Source organism: Wolffia australiana, chromosome 20 (genome assembly GCF_029677425.1).
Source record: "Wolffia australiana isolate 7733 chromosome 20, ASM2967742v1".
In the NCBI taxonomy this organism is placed as follows: domain Eukaryota; kingdom Viridiplantae; phylum Streptophyta; class Magnoliopsida; order Alismatales; family Araceae; genus Wolffia; species Wolffia australiana.
The window spans coordinates 3,717,070-3,734,594 of NC_135854.1; the positions used below are offsets into that span (position 1 = coordinate 3,717,070).

The following is a 17,525-nucleotide window of genomic DNA, read 5'->3' on the forward strand; positions in this document are numbered from 1 at the left end:
AAGCATGGAAGGAGTTTTTCCTTCTTGATCTGTGATAGATGGCTCCTGTTAAGTACGCTTTTGAGGCAAACTTTTTTTTTCATCAATGGAAGTCCTTTTATATGTTTTTTTCTAGAAAAATTACGTCTTGCAAGGCGCTGCCGACAGACTATCGTAACAACCAAGGCAGTACCAAGTAGTTTATATTAATATATTCTTCACCTTGAAGCCGTGTGGAGGTGCTTCAGAAATTGCAGAAGGAATGACCCAGTCGCCAGAGGTCATCAGCGGCCAAGAAGAAGACGACCATGAAAGACAAGGTGAGTTGCCCGTCTCAATTTATATTTATATGATTTTGGATGAAGATAGATCCTAATATGATGATGAACTTCGTTAGAATTCTCTTTAAGTTTTCTTAAAAGAATATCAAAAGAAGTCGTAAAGATTAAATCCTCCTATGGCGAAGAAAATCATAAAGGATTTACTTTACGTGTTTCTTAAGTATAAATCCCTGGGATGAAGAACGTTATCTGGATTCACTTAACGTGATTCTTATAACAGCATCAATAGAAGTCTTAAGATAAAATCACTATGATGAAGAAAATCATAAGGGTTCAGTTTACATGAATACTGTAAGAAAATCAAAAACAGTCATAAAGAATACATCCCTATGGTGAAGAACATCATATGGATTCCCTTTACTTGATTCTTATCGGAATATCAGAAGAAATCTGAAGAATAAATCCCTCTGATGAAGATAATCCTTATGATTATTGTAAGAAAATTGAAAAAAACAGTCGCAAAGAATAAATCCCTATGGTGAAGAACATCATATGGATTCTCTTTACTTGATTCTTATCAGAACATCAAAAGAAGTCTTAAGAATAAATCACTGTGATGAAGACAATCATAAGCATGTCAGTTTACGTGATTATTGTAAGAAAATTAAAAAAACAGTCGCAAAACAATAAATCCCAACGGTGAACAACATCATACGGACTGACTCTTCGTGATTGAATAAGAACATCAAAAGAGTCATGAGTCTGCCGTCTGCGGAATTCATTTAAAGGCATACGAAGTTTTTTTTCAAAAGAAGACATAAATTGATCCCCATGATGAACAACTTCAGAAGAATTCAGTTCACGCGATAATTATAATAACATCAAAACAAGTCATAACTAGAAATTCCAATGTTTATTCTTCATCTTAGATGTTTTTCCTTACGACTTCCTTGCGTGATTTTTCCATGTTCTTATAAAGATAAAAATAAAGTGAAGTCATAACTACAAATCCCAATGACGAACAACATCATAAGACTTCACTTTACTTTTATCTGTATGAGCACTCGAAAAGAATCGGGTAAAGAAGTCGGAAGAAAAAACGCGTATGACGAAGAACACCATGAGAATTTACTCTTTCGTGATTTTTATAAGATCAAAAGAAGTAACAAGATTCAAAGAAAACTATGCAAGACATTCTTCTGACTTCATTAAAAACATTCAAACAAAAAAATTATTGGATGATTATAGGAACTGTTTGGACTGGAACTGCTCATGTACTGTCGGCAGTGATCGGTTCTGGCATCCTGGCACTGGCTTGGAGCGTAGCTCAACTGGGCTGGTTTCTAGGTCCAGTTGTTCTTCTGGGCTTCGCCATGGTCACCTTCTATACTTCCACTCTTCTAGCAGATTGCTATCGTTTCCCCACTCCTGATTCTTCCCACCGAAATATCACTTACATGGACGCCGTCAGATCTTACTTGGGTTCGTCTTCTTTCTTCTTCTTTTTTGCCTGTAACACCATCTTCTTCATTTTTTTTAGAAGAATAAATTGATTGAAAATGTGTTCCTGAATGGTGATCTTGCCAGGTCCTCGAGAGGTTTTCTTTTGCGGGCTTGCACAGTTTGCAAATCTTTGGGGGACGATGGTCGGCTACACCATCACAGCCACCACAAGTATGATGTGAGTATGTTCTTAGAGGAATATAAACCAAAAGAATGAATTGTTAAGTTTGAATTTAGTAATGTGTATTACTGTAGATTCTAAGATGTCATTTAACTCGCAATAAAGTGATTTACTCGTGACCATTTTGGGATTCAGACATTTCATTAAGTCTGTCCTAAAATGGGATAATTTAGGATGGATCAAAGATGATAAAGTTTCTCTTTTTGACTGCAAATAAGGGCAAGTTACTGAGCCCCCATAAGTATGATCATACCCACATGATCCGTGATATTTTATTGACATATCTACTACTTAATGTTGGTTACTCTTTTCTGAAAAACATTATGTTATCTTGTATAGCTATTTTTTTCTGTTGCCTATAAACGAGGGCGAGTTATTGAGCCACCACAAGCATGATGTGGGTTTAATCATACTCACATGATCCGTGATCTTTTATTGATATATCTATCACCTATTGTTGGTTCATCTTTCCTGAAAAAGATTAAGTTGTGATGTATAACTTTTTTTTCTATTTCTTCTCGTCGGCTCTCGACATGGAGATAAAAAACTAATCGTTGTTAGGCCGTTTGAAGAGTATGAACTTCAAGTAATAGAAACCAAGAAAACGAATTGTTAATAATGTGTATTCAATCATATACTTCTCAATAAACTGATTCACTTGGGATCATTCTAGGATTAAGACATATCTTTAAATAAGGTTTTTATTTAGTCCGTAACAAAATGGAATAAGTTAAGACAGGCCAACAAATTATGTGGGTCATAAGGAGGGGAACCGACCCTTTAGTTAGTCAAAATAACCACTCAATGATTTTTAAGTTCTGACGTCTAAAAAAACTCAGTCATCCATAAGAAGTCATCTAAAGAAGATCTCTTCAGTTTATAGACAAATCCAATCATACTTATATTAGTTATAATAATCTGAGTGAACAGGGCGGTGAAGAGATCGAACTGCTTCCATCAAAACGGCCACAGCGCGGCCTGTGCGGTATCTGGGAACAAGTTCATGGTGTTATTCGGTTTAATGGAGATAGCGTTGTCGCAGTTCCCAAGCTTGGAGAAGATCACCTGGGTATCTACGGCTGCCGCGGCTATGTCCTTTGCCTACTCGTTGATCGGGCTCGGTCTTTCGGCCGTCCGATTGGCGTCCGACGGCCGGATCTTGGGGTCTCTTGGCGGCGCTTCCGCCGCGTCCTCCGCCGCTAAGGCTTGGAACGCGCTACAGGCGTTGGGTAACATCGCTTTTGCCTACACCTTTGCGGAGGTTTTGATAGAAATACAGGTGAGGAAAAGATTGCAAGACTTCCGTCTTTCCTGTTTTTTCACACTATTTTTCTAACTCCTCTCTCTCTCTTTTTCTCGCGTTGTCTCCCTCTCTCTTTCTGTTTCTCTCTCGTTGTGTCTCTCTCGTAATCTCTCTCTTTTTCTCTTTACTCTCGTTGTCTCTCTCTCTCTCTCTCTCTCTCTCTCTCTCTCTCTCTCTCTCTCTCTCTCTCTCTCTCTCTCTCTCTCTCTCTCTCTCTCTCTCTCTCTCTCTCTCTCTCTCTCTCTCTCTCTCTCTCTCTCTCTCTCTCTCTCTCGCTCGCTCTCTCTCTCTTTCTCTCTCAATGTCTCTCTCTCTTTCTCTCTCGTTGCCTCTCTCTCTTTCTAACTCGTTGCCTCTCTCTCTCTCTCTCTTTCTCTCTCGTTGCCTCTCTCTGTTTCTAACTCGTTGCCTCTCTCTGTTTCTAACTCGTTGCCTCTCTCTCTCTCTCTTTCTCTCGTTGTCTCTCTCTCTCTCTCTCTCTATTTCTCTCGTGCCTCTCTCTTTCTCACTCGTTGTCTCTCTCTCTCTCTTTCTCTCTCGTTGCCTCGCTCTCTCTCTCTCTTTCTCTCTCGTTGCCTCGCTCTCTCTTTCTCTTTCTCTCTCGTTGTCTCGCTCTCTCTTTCTCTTTCTCTCTCGTTGTCTCGCTCTCTCTTTCTCTTTCTCTCTCGAATTCTCTCTCTCTCGTTGTCTCGCACTCTCTTTCTCTCTCTCTCTCTCTCTCTCGTTGTCTCGCTCTCTCTTTCTCTTAATCTATCTAAATGCCTCCATCTCACTCTCTTTCTCTTTCTGTCTCTATATCTCAATCTTTTCCTGTGCAGGATACATTAAAATCGCCGCCAGCAGAGAACAAGACGATGAAGAAGGTGACCAAGTATGGGATTGGCCTGACGGCCGCCTTCTATCTTTCACTCGGTTGCGTTGGCTACGCTGCCTTCGGGAACTCTGCGCCCGGCAACATTCTCACAGGTTTTGGATTCTACGAGCCTTTCTGGCTCGTTGACGTCGCCAACCTCTGTATAGTCATCCACCTTGCCGGAGCATACCAAGTAGGCATCCATCTATCTATCTATCTATCTATCTCTCTCTCTCTCTCTCTCTCTCTCTCTCTCTCTCTCTCTCTCTCTCTCTCTCTCTCTCTCTCTCTCTCTCTCTCTCTCTCTCTCTCTCTCTCTCTCTCTCTCTCTCTCTCTCTCTCTCTCTCTCTCTCTCTCTCTCTCTCTCTCTCTCTCTCTCTCTCTCTCTCTCTCTCTCTCTCTCTATATATATATATATATATATATATATATATATATTCAATTATCTATCAATCTCTCTCTGTCTAAGGGTCTATACATCTATTGAACTATTTGTATATATAACTATATCTCTATTTAAGTCCATCTACCTGTGTAGCTAATCTTCTACCAACCCATCTTCAATTTATAAATCATTTTATACAATAAGTCATTCTATCCCTATCTCTATCTCTGTCTCTGTCCCTATCTCTATCTCTATCTCTGTCTCCATCTCTATCTCTGTCTCTATCTCTATCTCTATCTCTGTCTCTGTCTCTGTCTCTGTCTCTATCTCTAGCTCTATCTCTATCTCTGTCTCTATCTCTAGCTCTAGCTCTATCTCTATCTCTATCTCTATCTGTGTCCTGCCTCTGTCTCTATCTCTATCTCTATCTCTATCTCTGTCTGTATCTCTATCTCTATCATCGCTATCGCTCTCTCTATCATATATATTGCTATATCTATCTCTATCATCTCTATCGCCATCTCTATCGCTATCTCTATCTCTTTCATCTTTATTGCTATATGTATCTCTATCATCTCTATCATCTCTATGGCTATCTTTATCGCTGTCTCTATCATCTCTATCTCTATCTCTATCATCGGTATCGCTATCTCTATCATCTCTATCTCTATCTCTATCTCTATCTCTATCTCTATCTCTATCTCTATCATCGCTATCGCTATCTCTATCATCTCTATCTCTGTCTCTATCTCTATCTCTATCATCACTATTGCTATCTCGGTCTCTATCTCTATCATCTCTATCTCTGTCTCTATCTCTATCATGGCTATCGCTATCTCTGTCTCTATCTCTATCATCTCTATCTCTATCTCTATCTCTATCACTATATCCATCTCTATATACATCTATATCTCTATCTCCATCTCTATCTCCATCTGTATCTCTAATTCTATCTATGACCCATTCACTCATCCATCATAGCACAAATAAATCTACTCAGCGACTCACCATCCATCTATCCATTGATATAATAATACAAATACTTACGTCCATCCACCATATATCCAACTCTATAAATCACATCAACAATCCATCCATTCCCCCACCATGAATTCAATCACGGATCATAATACTTATCCGTTTGACGAGCCATTCATCCATCCTTCCATCCATCTCTATCTCTATCTCTCTCTTCATCTCAATCTCTATCTCTATATCTCTAACTCTAACGCTATCTGTAACACATTCACCCATCTATCACAACTTAAATCCATCCACCCATCCATTCATCTATCTATAGAATATTAATCATACTTACATCCACTAACCATACATCCAACTGCATCGATGACTTCAACAATCCATCCATTCATCCACCCACTATGAATTCAACCACGGATCTTCATCATATTCATCTATCTATCTATCTATCCATCTATCTCTCTATCCATCTATCTACTATCTCTATCTATATCTCTATCTCTCTATTCATCTATATATCTATCTCTATATATCTCTCTATCCATCAATCCATCCATCTATCTATCTCTCTATCCATCAATCCATCCATCTATCTATATATCTATCTCAATCTCTATCTCTCTATCCATCCATCCATCTGTCTGTCTATCTATCCCTATCTCTATCTATGTATTTCTCTATCCATACATCCATCCATTTATCTATCTATCTATCTATCTATCTATCTCTCTATCCATCCATCCATATGTCTGTCTATCTACCTCTATCTCTATTATCTATCTTTCTATCCATACATCCATCCATCTACCTACATATCTATATATCCATCCATCTATCTATATATCTATCTCAATCTCTATCTCTCTATCCATCCATCTATCTGTCTATCTATCTCTATCCATCTATCTATCTATCTCTCTATCCATCCATCCATCTATCTGTCTATCTATCTCTATCCATCTATTTATCTATCTATCTATCCATCTATTTATCTATCTATCTATCCATCTATCCATCCATCCATCTATCTATCTATCCATCTATCCATCTATCAATCCATCCATCAATCTATCCATCTATCTATCTCTCTCTCTCTCACGCAGGTCTTCGCTCAGCCAATCTTCGCCGCCGTAGAGAAGAGCCTGACTGCACGCTGGCCAGGCGCTAAGTCCTCCAGCGCCAACTACACGCCCAGACTTGCCCTGCGCGTGGCTCTGCGCACAGCGCTGGTAGCGCTAACGACGGCAGTAGCGGCTCTCATCCCCTTCTTCAACTCAGTACTTGGCCTCCTCGGCGCAACCTCTTTCTGGCCTCTCTCAGTATACTTCCCTGTTGCCATGCACATTGCCCAGGCCAAAGTTCCTCCTTGGAAGAAGAAGTGGTTGTTTCTTCATGCCTTCAGCTTAGTCTGTCTTCTTGTCTCCCTCCTTGCCACCTTTGGATCTGTTGCTGATATCTTCAGCAGCCTCAAACACTCCACCCCTTTCCATGTCAACTACTGAAGTTATTATTTTGCTGGTGTTTGGAATGTTTGTTGACTTGGGGGTTTAATGGGCTTTGTATTGAGTGAGTTTCTTGATATTGGGTTTGGAATGGGTTTTTGTATCTGGGTTATAAGATTTAAGTCCTGATCCTATGTCACTTTATAATATTTGTATATCTAGTGATGATTCCACTGCAAGCCAGTTTAAAAGCCTGCCCATCAGTCTTGTGGGGATAAAAAGGGGATGAAGATAGCGTGGAAAATGAGAATTAGATTTACGATTGAACTGTTAAACCAAATTATGTAAACCATAAGTGAAATTCTTGACATTCACTTAAAGAGTACTCAGACGTTCACTTAAGAGTACTCCTGTTAATTTCTTGACATTCACTTAAGAGGACTCAGACATGCCTCCACTTTTTCCTAAAGAAAAGTGTCGGTTGATCTTGATATGTTTGGTTTGAAAATGCCCCACAACTTTCTTAGTCATAACTGTAGCTTAATTTTATTGACATTAAGCATATAACTAGGCCCCTCAATTGCAACTTTCAAAGTTTTTTAGCATCTGCTACGGACATAATTCAGACTCACCACTGGATAGAGAGAAAATTTATGTTTCTTATTCATCTAGCTCTACAAGTTTCCAAAAACAAAGGCACAATAACCTAACATTTCACTCTCATCCACAAGCAAGCCTAAAAAGTCAGCATCAATGTAGGCCTTAACATCTGTCTTTACTTTTCCACGAGTGGATCTCTGGTCCTAAAACATGGTTGGCATCTCTTTGATGAGTCTCACAAAAATCATTAGACCTCCATTAATAATTGGGATAAAATATTGCAGTCATGATAACACACAATGTTTCCATAAAAATATATCCAAACTGACTCAAATTATTAAACCTGAGTACCATGTTGAGTGCGTGTCAAATTCATTAAGAGCTAGGGTGACTTGGTCAAACTTGGCCTATTTTCTTAAAGAAAATGCTCATGATTAAAATAATATTTATATAAATCAATATAATAACTTCTCTAATCCTACTAAATAAAAATAGATAAAAATCAGAATAAAACTCAATGAGTATATAAAGAAATGCTTATGTCTTGACCAAGTCTGCTGATTAATTTTTAAGGGAGTTTTTAGAATTTTTAAGTTTTTCAGAAATAGGATAATCTAGAACCATAATAATAATTTTGTCTGATCTCTATAGTTTTTAAGTAAGAAAAATATATGATGCCAATTCAAAGCGTTGACTTTAACCAACTCATGGATTTAGGTGAATTGGGATGAAAATGGTAATATAAAGATGATAATTTTAAGATAACATATGAAATGAGTATCAATTCTTAAATTCAGTACTTAGCGAATGACAGAATGTATGGTGTTTGATCAAAGTCAAGGAATTGAGGACTCAAGTGATATTTAAATGCAATGCCTAGAAAGCTTAAAAAAAGAGAGGACGCCAAACATGCAAAAATATGGAAATTGGAGGTTTGAATATCAAAGCATGGATCTCAAAAGTTAGTGCCTGAAAATCTCATATTGCATGAGGATGCAGTGGTCCATTGAACATTGGTGGTCAAACCCATTCATATCACCATTTCCATGATCTTTGATATAGGTTGAACCCCTATGAGTGGTCTAAATTTTGACCCTTACTTATTTCTTCATATTGCAGAAGGGAGCGAAGCCTTATACTCGAAAACTGATTAAATAATTGGAATCTAGACTCTCCCTCTTCTTTTGATGGATTGATCATATTTTTTGCACCAAGATAAGCATCACCACCTCTACAATTCAAATCACTAAATTTCAAATGAAAAAATCTCAACTATGTGCTCAATCGATCGAGGATTTCTAATGTTCCTTTTCTGGGAAGAGAGAAAATTCTTAAAAACATTCATATGAGCATGAGAGATCTCAGTCACCAGTTTCATTAAAAGAAAATGGATGGTCAAGATGATGCCACGTGGTGTCGTAGGAAAGGCCACATCTTGCATGTCATGCAGTGAAATGCAAGATCTTCATCCAATGTCTCATGCTCTTCCACTTGTACCTACCTAAAAACTTCCAAGTATTAATCCAACATGAAAACATTTTTCTTTTTAGAGGAGTACTCTGGAATGGCTCTAGTATAAATTACTTTGAAATAACCAAAATCCACTAGACCATTGGAGGCAGCCTATGTGTCACCCTTGCCTCAGTAAGGCACTATGAATGGATCCATGCTCTAGTCTTGGCTTGCTGGTGCACCACCACTTGTCAGCTAGTCACATATTCTGCTATTATGGGTTCACACATAATTTTTATTTTAAATGTAAAGGTCTTAAATTAATAAATAGCCTATTGTGGAGTTTATGTCCCTACATATATATAGAGGCAGTTGAGATTTCATATCCTCAAGATTGTGGATTTTGAAGATATGGACTGACATGTCACAAGCTCTTATCCCCACATAAATATAGGCATCACCTAGCTCTTAACCCCACAAAATACTTATCTCTATTTGAACCGAAGTTAAACATCTCTAAACTATGGTCGATCAAGTAAAATGCAACAAAAATATATCCAACTGAAATGTCAAGGTTACTGTAAGGTGGACTCAAGTTGCAATAACCCGAATATTGGCGTGCAAAACGAAACACTGTGAAAATCATCCTAACATGCATTTACGGTATTAACTTTGACTATAGGTACATTATGCGGCCAAAAAATATCATTAGACTTCGTATTTTTAAAAACATGTGCCCATCAACACAGGATGAAATGAAAGTCAAGGGAAAATGTGATAAGAATTTCAGTTGTTCGTCCACGAATGCAGTTTCCCATCAAATTGGTTCAAATTAAGATTTAGACTATTTTGGTGGCCTGGGCAGGTGATAGAGACTATAAAAATATATGAAGTAGATCTGCATAGACACAACAATTCATGCATTGATATGATCTTACACTCCCCCAAAGAATATATTCCATGTAAGATATTTTCCTTTGGGAGAGCAGCCAAGAATAAAGAATTAAAACAGCTTGACTCCACCTCTCCTTGGTTCTCTTAGTTATATTTTTTCCAGACAAACCTTGAGTATTGAACATAATTAAATACTTTATTTTGAAGAAAAAACATAATTAACTACGAATATGATGCCGGGTCATTCTTATGCTAAACATCATCCCAGTACCAAGTCAAGGCCCATGACCCTTAACCATTATAAAGAGGGTAGGCAAGACTCATTTTGACAGGGGAACCACCCAGTGAGAAATCTTTCTCTCTTTTACCATCATCTTTACATTTCCTTCTCTCTATCCCTCGCTCTTAACCTTCTGTAGTCACAATCAAATGCTGGCTTGTGGATGATGTCCAGCAGAGAACATCATCGGCGACTATCACCCGCCCTCTGTTAGACTGGAATTGAACCACTCAATTATCGATTAATCAAGATTCGTTTGGAATTACCGATTACATTGGTCATCATCGACCAGTACGCCTGAAGAAAATATCGAATACCCAGTTGAAAATCCTGTCTCCACAGCTCTCCAGACACTGTTGTCCTCTGGCATGAATGAGAAAAGGCATAAGAGATCACATTTTTTTCTCCAAAGTGAATTAGGGCCAGAATAGAACCATTTTATCTCCTCCCAAATGAGAAAACCACGTTTGTTTCCTTGATTTGTCAGCAAGAAATGATATTTTTGAGAAGGCTGATGGGAGTTAATCAGTTCTCCTTCAGCCTTCGCCAGGCCATCTGCCAACAGTAATACAATGTAAAAACCATCACAACGCCAAGGAGAGGAAGACCAAAGAGACAGCCACCATCCGACAAGTTGATCAGAGTCTGCGACAAAGAATCAGAAGTTGACAAGAGTCAAATAATTGAGGCGATTTTCATTGAAAACAACATTCTCCAGAGAGAATGTTAATTTTATTGTGTTCAAATTTTTGCACAGAAAAAATAGAAAAAAGCAGATTTGGCGCTTATTACTGGGCTGTATAAACAAAGAGATAGATAAGTAGTTGGACAGAGACTGACAGAGTAAATAAATAATATTGGAACGAGACAAGAAGATAAATTTAGAACTCAAATGCTTTACGCAGTCTAAAAAATTGCAGATTTGAGACTTGCTACCGAGCAACATAAACAAAAAGAGACACTCGCAGTAAGAGTGAGAGAAAACCAAACAGGAAAGAGACAAGAAGTAAAAAAAATTATTAAATGCCTTGCAAAGCAAAAGTAAAATAAAATACAGAGTTGATACTAACAAACTAGCTACATAAACAAAGTGAAAGACAAGCAGTATGAGATAGACAGAAACAGATGTTGGAACAAGAAAGAAACAGACTAATGTACAGAGAGGCAAATATTGTGTGTAGAGAGAGAAAGAGACAATAGTGTTGACATTACGGATCCATACCATAAAGGAAGCTACCAAGTGAACAGCTGGGACCACCAACTGATCCACTTTCCTCCCTTCCGCATATCCATTAAAAGCAATAACCATAGAAAATGTGTGGATAAACGCAAAGCAGAGGGAAATGAGGGCTGTCATAACAAACATATATATATTAATGACACAAATATAAACGAAATGACAGAAAAAATTCGTTTAAACTGATTTTTTTAAGGACTTATTCATAAAGTGATTGAATAGATGGAAAAGCCATTAGCGCCTGAGTCTAAAACTATGACATTAGTGCCCAATAAATTAAACTGACTGCGCCTCCATTAAAAAAGACAAAATCTAATATAAGTGTCAAAGGTTAACCAGTTACAACCGAATTTAGATTACTTAATAAATTCCTGAAAACAAAATTATGTATTCTTCCAGACAAGAGCCCAGAGTGAGGCAAGAGTTATAAAACTTTATATCCACCCATCGTTTTAACTCTCAATCTATCTACAAAATCTATCTATCTATTTATCTATACATTTATCTATCTATCCATCTATTTATCTATCTATCCGTCCATCAACTTAATTAAATATTTACCCATTAACGAACCAATATATCTTCCTGCCTATCTGTCTATGAATTAATCAACAAGGAAAAAATACCAAAGATTAGTTCTGGATATTTCTACATACAGAAGCTAGGATCTGGAAAAATATAATTCATTTCCGATGCCTCCTTTGTTTCCTCATCTTGAATAAAACGGAGAGAACAGATTGATCCTAACCCGAAATCATAAAAAGTGGCATCTGCGAGCATTTATCTGAGTAAAATGTTGCCGGACCAAAGGAAGGAGTCAAAAGGCTGAGACAGAAAAAGACAGAATGTGCCAAGCCATGCCCTAAACCACCAGCTGCAAGCCAAAGATTACAATTACAACACACGAAAAAAAAAGGTTAATTATCAAATACACTGGTTAACTACCAAAAAGAAATGAAGAAAACGAAAAAGGTTCGACCAGAGTGGCTATTCTGAAGTAAAAATATTAAACATACTAGCATTGACGGGAGGAAGAGGAAAGGACCCGTAACTGGTGAATAACACAACAATATTTTTTTTGAAGAAACAGAATAATATTATTAATAAAAGTAATTGATATGTGAAAAGTATTTTCTAAATCGACGTATAACTCTTATATTCATTCACTACCTATGGCAAGTCACGTTTTTCTTTTGTGGGTAGTTATCATGGGCTCTTACCAAGGGCAATCTGCATCTTGTCTGTCAAAAATAAACGAGGTCTAGACATTCTGTCAGCTAAAGCGTCCAGCATATTTTCCAGCATCCTAAACATAAATCACAAGGTTAGAACAGAAAAGAATGAATCTCTCAAGGTGAATAGTTAATAAATGGAATTATAAAAAGGATTAGAGAGCATGCTAAATAAATAAGAAGAAATTCGGATGATAATTCAGTGAATTAGCTTGCCTGTAAATCCTCCAAAATACGATACGCATCCCTTCTTGAAGTCCAACAGACGTGAGTAGGAGGATCATGTAAGGCCACGAAGCTGTTGAGCGCAGAGGAAGGAAACCTCTCCATAATCCCGAGAGGATTATCAGACTCATCAGCCAAAATAATGTACTGCAACAGCCAAGCATCAAGATCCATGAAAAAACAATTTCAGGAATAAAAAATAGACAAATATCTAATATACGAGTCCAATTGAATCCGAGAAGAAATGTACAGAAAGTTCGTGTTTCTCAGTCATGGATAAACAGTTTGTTTCATCAGTACTACAGAATTTAACGTGTCCCAAGATCAATACTCGAATTAAGCAATTTTTTGTTTAAGATATTTGTTTCCAACCCCCCGAAGACAACATTTTCTCTCAACCATTTCAACCAATCAATAATACCACGCAAAGCAGGTTTTTTGCCAAAACTCGAGCAGTTTCTTGAAATCTATCTACGGATTCCCAAAGTTCTTGTTCGTGGTACCCATCAAGTTAAGCGTCTTCGTAAACTGGCCCACCCTTTGTTTCTTTCTTGCTTTTCCAGGCTTTCCTGGAACAAATTTCATGAACTCCCACAGATTCTTCTTTTTTTCCTTCAAACTCATCAGTCAATTTGCTAAAAAACGATTGGTTTCTGAAAACTAGTTTCAAATTCCCAAAGTGCTTCATATTTATATCTACTAAGACAAGAAAATTCATTAACTGGGCAACCCATTGTTTCTCCTTTCTTTTCCTGGCGTTTCTCTAAAAAATTGAATGATTATTCTTCTTTTTCTTCAAAATCATCTACAATTGGAATAGAGCGGAGAAGATTCCGAACCTGGAGAGCACAGTGAGGATCAAAAATGGCTTCTGGGCGATCACAGCCACAAAGAGAGAGAAAACGGGGCCGAGCGCCAGAAGCGCGTACCCCACGCCGGCCGCCACGGTCATGGCGCGTTTCAATGCGATCTCAAATCCACAATCTCAGAGAGATCGACCCGACAATCTCGAAGAAATCGGCCCAACAATCTCCACGAAATCGCTCTTCTCCGCCGATCTCCTCTCTATCTTCTTCTTCTTCTACGTTGAAGAAACTTGACTCCCCTTCAAATCAAGTCTTTGTTTCATATTTATAGTCTGTTTTTTTCATATTTTGAAACACAAAAACTTGGCTCTCTTGTTCAATAGACAGTTCCAGAGAAATTTATTCCTCCACTCCAAATCAAGAAATTGTTTCATATTTGGATTTTGGTTTTTTGTTTTTTTTGCTAACTCAGCAAAAATAGGGTGCCGGATACGACCAACCCAAGGGTTGTGCTCATAGACCGATCCACGGGGTTTTACATATGTAAGGTTAAATGTTTAGAAGTGTTTCTAGGCGTGGAGTAGACGTGGTTCTTCTGTTCTTTTTGTGCGAATTGTTTGTTCTGTTCGGTTTTCCGAACAGAACAAAAACGAATTTGAACAGAACATCACAAAGACCCGTGTGCGGTTCTTTTGTTTGCTTTGTGCGAATTTTGTTCTAGTTTTGTGCGAATGTGTGAATCTGTGTGAATTTTGTTCGTTTTAAAAAAAAGACCAGAACAAAGAACAAGGCCCTTTGCAGTTCTTTTGTCCGAATTTTTTGTTCGTTTCAAACGAACAGAACAGAACAACCATGTCTAGCGTGGAGCGAGCGTAAATATCCCAATTACTCACGGACCCCACTCGCCCACGCCCAGGACGCAAAGGAAAAAGATACAATAGTGATATCGCTCCATGTTGTACTGGAGACCTCAGGCGCCAGTAGCTCGTTCGTGTCCCCTCAAGTTGGCGATGTGTGGAGCAGGTGTTATGTTCGTGCTCATCAAGTATCATCTTGGATCTTCGAGAAGGGTACAACGTCTAGGTGAGACGCCATGTACTCCCTCCTCTAGCATTCCATGCAATACACCACTCATACGGGTGGAGAGCTGACAGGCCTAGTCTCTCGTCACGATGGCTGCCTCGGGCACTCGGGGAAGATCATGCAAAGTAGTAAAGAGGGAATGGGTGTGAGAGCATATCGCATAGTTCACGAGGGCATCTGCTATTTGATTCCCCTCTCGCTGCTGGTTGGCAAATGTTGGTAAGGCACTAACGACACCATGTGATGTATCGCCAAACCCCCTTGTGATGTCGTTGGGAGCATGAGCCTGCACAGAGCATATCGGCTAAAAATTGTGAGTCTGATTTTATGATGATACCCTAAAGGATTTGCTTCTCATAGAGGAGCAAGCCATCGTGTTTTGACATAACCTCAATTGATGTGTTAGTCTGAACTCTATAAAAATATGTGAAACCAAAAATGATACTCCCCGTGTGGTCTCCAAGGAAACCACTTCCACGAGCTGGGCCCGGGTTCCCTTTGGCCGCAATATTTGGATTGTGTTTGAATCAGTAGAAACTTAGCTCTCTTGTTTAGTAGAAAATTCAAGAAAAAATTATTCATACACTATAAATCAAGTAATTATTTCATATTTGTATTGTGTTTGAATAAGTAGAAACTTGACACTCTCATTGAATAGACAGTTGTTGAGAAATTGATTCATGCACTCCAATTCAAGTAACTGTTTAATATTTGTATGTGTTTGAATAAGTAGAAACCTGAATCTCTAGTTAAATAGACAGTTCTACAAAACTTCATTCCTACCTCCAAATCAAATCATTGTTTCAAATTTGTATTGTCTTTGAATAAGTGGAAACGTCACATTCTTGTGAAGTAGGCAGTTCCACAATACGTGATTCCTATCTCCGAATCAAGTAATTATTTTCATTTCTGTATTGTGTTTGAGTGAGTAGAAACTTAACACTCCTGTTAAATAGATAGTTCCACAAAATTTATTCCTACCCTCAAAATCAAGTCATTGTTTCATTCTTGTATTGTGTTTAAGTGAGTGGAAACTTAACAATCTTGTTCAATGGATAGTTCCAGGAAAATTGATTCCTACTCTCAAAATCATGTAATTTTTTCATTTTTCTCTTGAGCTTGAATGAGTGGAAACTTCACACTATTGTTAAATGGACAGTTCCAGGAAAATTGATTGCTAAACTCAAAATCAAGTAACTGTTTCATTTTTGTATTGTGTTAGAATGAGTAAAAAATTGATACTCTTCTTAAATAAACATTCCAGAAACATAGATTCCTACCCTCAAATCAAGTTATTATTTGATTTTTTCTTGTATTGTATTTGAGTGAGTGGAAACTTCACATTCTTGTTAAATACACAAGTGCAGCAAAAGAGTTTACTACCCTCCAAATCAATTAATTTTTCCTTTTCTGTATTGTGTTTTAATGAGTAGAAACTTCACAATTTTATTAAATAAGACAGATTCTTACCCATGAAGTCAAGTATTTGTTATTTTAATAGCACGCCCAACGAAAGCCTAATCTAAAAAAAAAAATTAAGCTTATCTCCCATGCAGGTGAAAGAGAAATATACTATCCCTTCTAATGCCACATTTTATTGCATAGATATCATAAAATTTACGTATTTTGGCATTAAAATGATCACAGGTGCAGCTTAAATATTACCAGCTTAAATATTCAAAAAATATTTTTAGAGTACTATTTGTTTTTGGATTTTATGTTATATTTATGAAACTCCGAATGTATATTAGTAGGGATCTATTTAAAGAGTTAATGTGGATATGATTACATTTTATACTCACTTAATCTCATTCTTTCATGCATCGCAATCTGGTTCAATTGGATTGCATCCAATAATTGACACTGCCAATTAATACAAAATATACCATTATATTTACAGAGCCATAATGAGCCAATCATGGAATTAACTTTTCTTTTGAATGCACATGAATTGTGGAGAGATAAGATAAATCAAATATCAAATTTCATAAATGTGATGGAAGGTATCAAAATGTGGTGTCATGAGAGCTGCCAAATTGGGAAATTCTGGTCAATTTGCACATTTTGGTGATTCCAAGACAGTTTTCAGACACAATAGGTATCAGATCAGGCTATCACTATGCGATATCTGATGATCCATTTGGAATTTATTGGCTAAAATTTTGACAGCAGCTTTGTATGTCTCTCCATTAACCATACATACCTTAGGATCCATTACTAGGGCATCAAAATAAAAAAATATATATCATCTTTCAAACTCACTTCTACGACTGGCCGTCCAGCAGGGAAGGGGGCATCTAGAGGTCATCATCTATATTAGAACTTCATTTGTAGTAAGTTTATTCTTGTTATAGTTCATTCTTCTTGTGGGTTGCAATATGCCTACCTTAAGAAAATATAAATGATTTTGAAGATATGATTTAAGCGAGACCATCACTAATATGGTTTTGATCCTATTAAAAATAAAGTTCATGCTGCTTGTTGGTTGTGACTCACCTATCCTATGCAGATATACATGCTCTTGAAAACATGACTTAAGTAAGGTCATCAATATTATGGTTTTAATCACATTAAAATAAATTTCTCTTCCTGTCAGTGGCAGGACGCTATCCTAAGAAAATATTACATGATCTTGAAGATATGATTTAATCAAGACCATCACCAATATGGTTTTCATCACATTAAAATTAAATAATAGTTTATGACCTTATTTTGAGTCTTGATAATTCATTTGCTCTTCATCATGTTCTCAAAAATCAATTCCACTTAGAACTTAAATATTGTTCCTTTTGAAAGAAGATCAAAAT

The 17,525-nt window shown here is 37.4% G+C and overlaps 2 protein-coding genes across 3 annotated transcripts; one reads left to right on the forward strand and one right to left on the reverse strand.

Moving 5' to 3' along the window:
- The first annotated feature begins 207 nt into the window (after positions 1-207).
- Positions 208-7,055, forward strand: LOC144716146 (amino acid permease 6-like). Its single transcript, XM_078591205.1, has 6 exons — positions 208-299; positions 1,509-1,742; positions 1,848-1,941; positions 2,875-3,223; positions 4,066-4,293; positions 6,571-7,055. Exons 1-6 carry the CDS (start codon positions 242-244, stop codon positions 6,967-6,969), a joined length of 1,362 nt encoding a protein of 453 aa, XP_078447331.1. The 5' UTR covers positions 208-241; the 3' UTR covers positions 6,970-7,055.
- Positions 7,056-10,345: 3,290 nt separating this feature from the next.
- On the reverse strand, positions 10,346-13,930 carry LOC144716252 (gamma-secretase subunit APH1-like protein). 2 transcript variants are annotated; one of them, XR_013584865.1, is made up of 7 exons: positions 13,669-13,930; positions 12,821-12,976; positions 12,593-12,678; positions 12,121-12,246; positions 11,358-11,485; positions 10,570-10,780; positions 10,346-10,498 (listed from the first exon to the last, which is right to left on the reverse strand). XR_013584865.1 is itself a non-coding variant. In XM_078591358.1 (6 exons), the coding sequence occupies exons 1-6, from the start codon at positions 13,779-13,781 to the stop codon at positions 10,661-10,663; spliced, it is 729 nt and encodes a 242-aa protein (XP_078447484.1). In that variant the 5' UTR covers positions 13,782-13,930; the 3' UTR covers positions 10,346-10,660. The 2 variants fall into 2 exon arrangements, 1 of the variants encoding a protein (XP_078447484.1); XM_078591358.1 differs by having other exon boundaries at positions 10,346-10,780.
- Between the last annotated feature and the right edge of the window lie 3,595 nt (positions 13,931-17,525).